The 8535-nt window shown below is 40.2% G+C and overlaps 1 protein-coding gene across 4 annotated transcripts; it reads right to left on the bottom strand.

Moving 5' to 3' along the window:
- Window positions 1–1432: 1432 nt before the first annotated feature.
- Window positions 1433–5135, bottom strand: BTG4 (BTG anti-proliferation factor 4). 4 transcript variants are annotated; one of them, XM_040534400.1, is made up of 5 exons: window positions 4922–5135; window positions 4425–4625; window positions 3800–3937; window positions 3402–3597; window positions 1433–3243 (listed from the first exon to the last, which is right to left on the bottom strand). In XM_040534400.1, the coding sequence occupies exons 2-5, from the start codon at window positions 4595–4597 to the stop codon at window positions 3067–3069; spliced, it is 684 nt and encodes a 227-aa protein (XP_040390334.1). In that variant the 5' UTR covers window positions 4598–4625; window positions 4922–5135; the 3' UTR covers window positions 1433–3066. The 4 variants fall into 4 exon arrangements, with proteins under 4 accessions (XP_040390334.1, XP_040390336.1, XP_040390333.1 ...); XM_040534402.1 differs by having other exon boundaries at window positions 4949–5135; XM_040534399.1 differs by having other exon boundaries at window positions 4970–5135.
- Between the last annotated feature and the right edge of the window lie 3400 nt (window positions 5136–8535).

Genomic DNA, 8535 nt, shown 5'->3' with positions numbered 1-8535 from the left:
AGTTTCTGTGAAATTGGTCTTTCTGGCTTGGTCTTGGGAAAAGTCTACAGATAGCACCAACAGTGGCATTTTGACCATCTGATTTTAAGCATTCCATTTCTTTAGCTCAGCAGAGGAGAGCTGCACTTACTTGACCCCTTCAGAACTTGAGGATAAAGTGGATACGTTAACTGAAGAGCTGGTGGATATCATAGAAGGTGAACGCCACTTTTTGAACAGTAAAGGCAGTGAAGACTTGCTTTTTGACCACCTTGAATTAACTAGTTTGGAAAAAGACCATTTGGTACGACAAATAAAGGCATTAGAAGAGAAGATAGCCCTAGGTAAAAAGTTTTAATGACATTCAGAAGAAGACTTCATGAATTGGTTCTAAATTGGTCCTCTGCTTTTGTCTTCAGGCTTTACACCAAAAGAAATCTTGTGTTTTCATTTTATGAGACTGTGTTTTTCCTCTTCATACCAAAGGCTTATTAAATTGAGAGAGAAAGCAATACAGTAATTTAAGTGACAAGATTTTAGCCTACATTACTACATCCAAGTAGTGAAATGACAAACACTGTTGTAAAAGCTCACCAAACCCCCAGCTTTCAGGAACAGGAGCAAAATTTAGAAACAGTATTTAAATCTCATTAAGTATATATATTTTAAACTAAAGTATCATTTTGCTACATGTTTTGAAGCCTCTACAGACATCAGCTGACATTTATGCTTCAGACCTTAAGACAAGGAAAGCTATAGACGTAATCAGCCCAAGTAACTGTACCTACACAATTGCACAACAGGAGCAGGAGACATAACCTCCACCACCAAAAGCAGCTTGCCCAGTGTGGACAACCTTCACTTTTCCTGATGTCACCACACATCGGCTGCTCTGTAGTGCCAACCATAAAGGAATGCAATCCCTGCACTGTCAAAGACTCGCCCTGCTCTTAAGCTTAGAGATGCAGATTTTCCTCCTCCCAAATTCAAGAGCCAAGCCCTGAAGGGCATGGGGAATTTGACATCCAATAGTAAATGAAGTATCTGCCCACCACAGCCTCTAGTTTAGGTAACAAGTCACATGAGATCCTTCTCACCCCACCAGTACAACAATTTATGAAGGCAGAGGGCAAGAACTTTAAGTTATTTCATGACCCACTGAATAACCTCATACTAATGCTGTTACCTCATTAAACATCAAACATTCAATACTGAGAAGTAGCTAGATTATTACAACTTCACGAATTGCACACTCATTGTATTCTCTCAGAATTGGCACGTCAAACACTTACGCTTTCCCCCTATAGAAAGATGCTTACTTGGATCTTGCTAGGAAAAATACACCACTGATTACAATAAATGGATCAAATTGCTCAAATGCAAGCTCTATTATCAAAGCTGTAAGAATTAGTTGAAAACACTGCTTCTGACTCACAGTAATGAAGAAGCCTCCCACCTCACATCATCTCATTTATTTAGTTTATGCAACATCACAGAGATTACAGCATTCACACAAAGAGCAGACTTCAAAATGAAGTCTTTTAAAAAGGAAGTTCTCTATACTTACAGGCAGCGTAGGACTGACTTTTTGTATGAGTGATCTACTGAGCCCTATTAATAAAGTTTATTGCAAGGAGTCTTGTGCAAAAGTACATGTGACTCAGTAGTGTGGGTTTGTTCTGAAGAAATACAGACCAAGTCATGGTGAAGCATGACTGAGAGCACCTCATTGCAGAACAGCATTACAAGAATTGGTCTCCTAATTATCCCCCATCCATATCATATGTACATCATAATAAAAAGGTAACTAAGATACAGTTTACTGAGCACCTGTGACTTTACACAGCAAGTATCTTCTACACTTGAGATTACCTGAAATTTACACGATAGTTTTAATCCTTTTTGTTTGGCTTTACTTATACAGGCAGCCCTCCAGCTATTGAAGTGGCTCTAGCTGCCTGCTTTTAGAGTGCCTCTCTCTTTCAGGACTACTTCTCAACGGTTTCCATCACTGTTTATTAGGTAGCAACAGGTAGACTAAAACAGGTAGAAATAGCCACAGTAAGTAGGCATTTATTTACATGAGCTATTGGCTTTTGACACACAAGTTTGTTGAGCATTAAGTTTGTTGAGCATTTTCAGCAGATTAGCCAGCAAGACAAGCTATTGACATCACTTCTGTTACCCTCATGTCCCAGTTTAAAAAGCAGAGGGGTGGAATAGGAGACAAGTTGAGTCAGTAGGAAGAGATACTGCAAATCAATACAAAAGCAGTTGTGTTGAATGTGATTAGTACCAGCACTGAGTAAAAATAAGGAAAGATGTCTCAAGCAATATCCTAGAACACAGTTTAAGACTCCCGTGTCTTTCCTACTGGGAGTGTAGACTATGTGTCCAGAGTTCTGGACTAGTTGGAAAACAGCTCAAGTGACTCAAGTTGTCCCACAGCTACAGGGAAAGCTTCCCAGGGGACACAGTACTGCAGACTGGCAAGCTACAATGCCATGTATTCATCCTTCTCCTGTCCAGTAGGCTGTGTTCTTCTGACAGGTAAGCTAGAGGCTAAGAAGCAGAAGCCCAGCTGGAGCCACAAGGCAGTCTTTCACAGCTGCATATAGTAAAGCTTCACTCAACCACCTGTGATGTGTAGACATGCAAATACGGAGTGTGCTTCTGCTCTTGCTACTTTTGCCAGAAGGAAGCAGACTACCTTTCAAAGCAAGTTGGATTTTTTTTTTTTGAAAGTCTTCCTTGACTTGCTTGTGACTTCACTGAAAAGCTTTAACTGCCTTCAGGGCACTGATAGCAGATCAGACAGCTTTTAAAAAAAACATGATTAGATTTATTGGTATATGCGTTTCCTTTTTAGCTTACAAGTAGAGTCTCACATTAATTTTCAGTCTTATGTTAACATTAATAAAACATTAAAAAGTTACATAATAAAACCCCAAAGTTCCAGATATACCGAGTAAGAGATAGGGAATAGACAGTAAGTGCTTTCTGTTTTTATGAAGCTTTGCAGTGCCAGCCTTCATCCCATCCCATAGCTCAGTGCTTCAACAGCATCTAACATGTGCAGCCACAGATCTACCGCTTGGTATTGATCCAGTGGTATCTATCAACACGCGGTCCTGTGAAAGCAGCTGTTGGCCTGTAGACTTTGTAACCCCTGTGCTGGGCATAGTATGAGCCATCAGTCATGTGTGTCTTCCTATGAAGATACTGAGACCAGGGCTGTATGGGTGGCTTGCAGTAGTCACCAAACTAAACAACAAGAAATGAGATTAAGTTAAAGTGTGTTTGGACAAGAGAGGGGAGATTAGTCTGGCCATCAGCTGTTAGTTTACCGTACTCCTCCACAACAGGATCTGCAGGGCAGGTGATAGCTCTGACCAAAAGCTACATACCATGACCATATTTACCTGGTAGACACTGTTAGGGTTACTGACAGTAGGGATAGCTTTTGGTTCCTTGTTGAAGCTCTCCTCATCAGAAGAGGTGCCAGATTGATAGTCTAGAGCTGCTCTGTCAACAGCATAGCTGATCTGCTGAGGGAGCTCTGGGTTCTCCTCTCCTTCAAAGTGGGCAATTGTGAACGGCCGGTTCTTCTCACCATACCTGGAAGAAACTGTATTTGTATCATGCAGTTCTGCACGAGCAGTACAGACATTCGCTACTACTCACCTGACACTAATACAGAAGTACACCTTGATACAGTCTCTTACAATAAGTTCATTAATAAGTTCAGCAAGGATCAAGCTGGGACAGAACACACAGTGTGACATTAGTCACTGATGTTAGTCACAGGTTCTCAACTCACCTGCAACATACCTCAAATGGATCAACCCATAGCGTCATCTCTTTCGGCAGACCAAGACTATTGAAGTCCACATTACTCTCCACACAAGCTTGCTCCAGCAGCGGATCTCTTGTCTGATGTTTGTTTATCCTTATACACCTAGTTAAGAACACAAGTGCGAGTAGAACATTGGAATTTTGTATGAGCAGAACTTGCAAAGCCACAGCAGAATTCAATTAGGTTTACTACAGTTTATCTTAACACAGCCTGTTGATGCAAGTTCTGACAACTTCAAGAAGCAAGTTAAATTAACTGGCTGATTTATAAGCCCAACCAAGGCTTCTGTTACTTCTTGTTCATTTTAAGACATCATGCAGCAACTCACCACAATGGTCATTTCTGGAGACTTGAAGTTGTTACAAGTGGTCTTAATGACTCATAATTAAGTTCTAAGTTCTGCACTCAACAAGTCAGAGGGGTAGTCAAGACACTGTGCACACTGTCTTTGGTTTTCTACCCTGGCTCTCTAGACATACTTGCAGATACATCCTGTGAAAAACTAGTTTCCATTTAGCTACATTTGCTGCATCTTGAACGTCATGCAAAGACTCCAGTCCACCTCCTCTTCTGCTAAGGATCCCCTTACCTGAAGGCTTGTCCTCTGGATGGATTGTCCAAGTACCAGTGATTCTTGTACTTCTCAAACAGTATTGTTGTCAACTTAGCTGCAAATTTCTCCATTTTATGCTTACTCAGCTTGTCTTCCCTTTTCACCAGCCTTGTGATGAAGAAGACCGTGGCAGCAATTTCATCTTTCATTTTAAATCAAGTGCACAAAGTGCTTTGGCTGTTGGGGAGCCATCAGTAGAAATGAGATACTACACTAAATAAGTTTAATAACATTAAGGCAGTATCAAATTCCAAAGATAAATATTACAGAACCTGCATAAGCTGTGTCAGATAAAGCCTAGATAAGCCCAGATGCTAAACAACTGATCACTTCAGTTCAGGACACTGACACCAGCTTAACATACTGCCAGAAGACTCCCACACTACACTTGTTAAAATATTAACAAGTATAAGAGATATTATTCCTTATTACACATCACATACACATTTCAATAATGAAGCAGGAGTACTTACTGAGAATTACATAGTTCTTTTACTTACAATGAAAATGAGAAACATTACCTTCTCAGACCAAAGCTGTTGAAAATCTAAGGTATACCTTATATACAACTCCAAATAGTCACCAAGGAAACAGATCTAAGACTACAAGAACCTATGTAGTTGTTGGCTTTACTTTTGCTTTTCTTTTTAACAGAAACCCCAAAAACACCCAATTTCTCCCCCCCACTCTTCTAAACAACACACCTTGCTTAGGGGTTTATATAGAAGAGGAAAATCAAGGGGCTCTGTGAAATTTAACAATATTCAGGTGTGCACCATTACACTTATCGACATGCTGGTTTCAAAGGTACTTCCAAGCTATTTGGTGTTATCCCAATATCAGCATCATCTTTTAAGGTGTATTTAAATCAGCACTGTGTGCTGTTGTATCCACGAGCCCATCAGATAAACATCAGTTTAATATTTAAGTGAAATATTCACCATGAGAAAAATAGTACCAGGCTTATTAATAATTTTTTAAAATTGGACTTGACTGCTACTAGCTGACTTTGCACAGCTATTACTTTCCCTATGAAGCCCTCACATTTGGTACTCTTCATTTTGAAAATTGTATGACTCTGTATTTATCATACATTAATCTTGCTAGTGATCTGTATAAACGTTCACATTATTAGTAAAGTTTTATTTAATTTTTGAGGCTTTTTATAGAGAGTGGAAATGGCTCTGTTAAAGGGTTTTTACAAAGGCAGTTTCTCAAATACGAATGCTTCAATGTTTAAAACTTCAGGCAATAATTAGGGGGGAACATTCAGAGAAAAGCTGATGTGTTCTTTTTTTCCCTTTGCTGTCTCAGGAAGTTGTGCCACCAGTGTCAGATATCAGGAACTGTCAAGACAAAATGACAAATTAAGGTAAAAAGAGCTGAGTATTTAAACCGGCTCTTGATTTGATTGTAGATGTTGCAGCCAAGCAGTTCAAGTGCTTACATTTTGGTTTTGTGAATAGATTGTGATACAATACACCGGATAAGCACAACGAAGCATGAGGACACAACATCGCAGAAGTACACATCTTTGCAGAAGAGTACCACGATTCATGCATTTCTGGCTATTTCTGGACTCCCCTTCTCCTCCGCCCACACAGTTACTTCCTTTCTCTTTACAGTTTCGTTCAGTATCACAAAACAGACTTACCAAGGCATTTAGGAGAAATTCTGGCTTTAGAGAATGTGTAATAAAAGGGAAAAAAACAGTGTCTTCCCCTTCCTTTTCTGACATATCAAAATACTTCCTCAAGCAACAGGAACCTTCCAGTAACCACTCAAATGAGAGGAAAATCAAAGGCTGAGATAACAAATCTTCAGGAAAAGCATACAACAGTGCCAGAAATGAGATTTAATGTCATACACCAGTGTTTTGACCACAAAACAATCCCTTGTGTGCTCTGCACTGCATTCAGTCTCTTGTTACAACAAATGGGAATTTTGTTCCATATACAAGCCATGAGTTATTCCTTCCCTTACATACGCAGCAGAAGAGGGCAATGGTAACCTGTTTTATGCTTCTGGAGAAAGTTGGGGGATAACAGGAAATCTCTGTTGGGCATTGCTGTGAAGAATTCCCATACAAGGTCTTTTCAGGAGTTGTTCGCCCCTTTCTGTGCAGACTGTGAAGATTTTTACATGCCACGGACTGTCTGCTGCCTGCACACGAAAATTAGCTCAGGGTAACAGGTGAGAATTCTGGAGCAAGCAAACTGGATTTTTACGCCTGAGGCTGGAATGTTATTTTATAGATTAAACTTGCTTTAAAAATGTCAGGCAATTGATGGGTTTCTCTTTCCGATTCTCATGTAAACCCAGAGGATGCAGCTGGGAACAACTACCACAGATCTGGATTCTTCAGCTCTGCTGACAAAGTGGTGTCCAGGAAAATATTAGATAAGAGCAAGATCTACCCCCTAAAAATGATGGATAATGCACATAATTATAGTTTAAGTTCTTCTAAATAACAGTTTAGTCCTCTCAAGGCTTCATGCACAATCACAGACCTACAGATTGTGAATCCTCTAGGGGTGATGTTGTCCTTCTTGCCAAAGCTTAGTCTGGTTTCTTTGTCTTCATGTCATTTTTTCATATCATCATAATATAATCTAATAAAAGATATCACTTCTACCTATAAACCTCATTTTCCTTTTATTCTTAAACTACCAGGGCTAAAATAACATTCCCACTGCAGAACAGCGGCAGGCATCTTACGGAGTCCATCGCCTGCCACTGAAGTCCCTAATTTGATCAGTTTCCGTGTGGGATCTGACACAGTGCGGTCTCGGGAATCAGCCCATTGCTGCCTTTTCTTCAGTAAACGCTGAGCTGGTTTGGGTCAGTTGTAGGGTCTTTGAACTGTCTACCGCCTTCCTACTTTCTCCGACTCCAACTTGCCCAGGCAGGCCCTGTGAGTTAGGAAATTCTGCAACAAAAGAAGTGACCAGATTCCACAAAGGACAGTCAAAGAGAAGTTTGAATCCTTACAACGCCTCCTTTTGTTGAGTTAGTTGTTCCCATAGCTAACACATAAAGCACAGGTCAGCCATAAACAAACTCCTCACCTGAGAAACCCGACGAAGCAGTGCAATCAGTCATGCAATAAGGTGTATTTCTTGGAAGTTGAGAGGCTGAACTACTCACTATACCAACTTTCTGCATCAGACAGGGAAAAAAAACAACAACAACAACAAAAAGGGAAATTTAAGAAAAGATCCTGGCAACCCATCCAGTTGGCTCTAATTAACAGATTGCCATTGAAATAAGGCAATGAGAACTTTTTAACTCAGTATTTTTAATGTGCAGGAATTCAGAAGTATTTATGTTAATGAAACAAATAGCAGAGAGTACTTCTGGCCTCCCGTTTCACTGACAAGAAAAACCGTCTCTTTTAATTAGGCAGATTCATTGAACACAAATCCTTCATAATGCTGTCAGTTGTTGCTGACCTAAAGGAAAGGCAGCCTTGGGTACCCTATTTGGATAATAAACAGCAGAGAAACAAAGTGTCAGAAAGAAAATGTGAGCAGTGCATCCCAAGGTGAGATCCGTTAGCAATTCAACAAACTGTGCTCCCACTTGTTCCCTGTTGCATCCAGACAGAAACTGTTAGCATCCCAGCAGCCTCTGCAAAGACCACGATGAATAGCCAAGTGTTCTGATCGAACATGCATGAGATAAATGAGCAGACATTTATGCCTTTTGCTAAAGGGTGCTGCTGTTTTTTTTAAACATTATTAAGAAAAAAAAAAAAAAAAAACACTAAAAAACACTGCATTGCTGTGCCTGGATATCCGTGGGAGATATCCAGAGCTCAGTAAGATCAATGGAAACCTGTCCAAAGACTTCAGTGGGATTCAGATCAGGCCCCTAACTCAGCACAAGCATTCTTAGCTAGATTAAATTATGGGTCTCCTGGGTCACCAGGCAAGCCTAGGCATGAACTACAAAGGGAAAAGAGTCAGACACAGTTTCTCTAGTAACTGCAGGCCAAACCAAGAGCAAGCAGTTTGCCTAAACACACTACCAGCAACAGTTACCCCTGAAGAATTTTTTTGCAGTTTTCTTATTTTACAGGATTGAG

The sequence above is a fragment of the Cygnus olor genome, chromosome 22, assembly GCF_009769625.2.
Source record: "Cygnus olor isolate bCygOlo1 chromosome 22, bCygOlo1.pri.v2, whole genome shotgun sequence".
NCBI classification, from domain to species: domain Eukaryota; kingdom Metazoa; phylum Chordata; class Aves; order Anseriformes; family Anatidae; genus Cygnus; species Cygnus olor.
Note: the sequence above shows the minus strand (reverse complement) of the source record. Positions and strands in the feature narration are given on the sequence as shown.

Excerpts from the sequence above, each read along its gene's own strand:
- BTG4 (XM_040534400.1), bottom strand. The coding sequence starts at position 4,597 with ATGAAAGATGAAATTGCTGCCACGGTCTTCTTCATCACAAGGCTGGTG. Across the intron at positions 3,598-3,799 it reads CCATTTGAGGTATGTTGCAG|GTATGGTGAGAAGAACCGGC; the intron begins GTGAGTTGAGAA and ends AGTTTCTTCCAG. Across the intron at positions 3,244-3,401 it reads ACCCTAACAGTGTCTACCAG|TTTGGTGACTACTGCAAGCC; the intron begins GTAAATATGGTC and ends CTTGTTGTTTAG.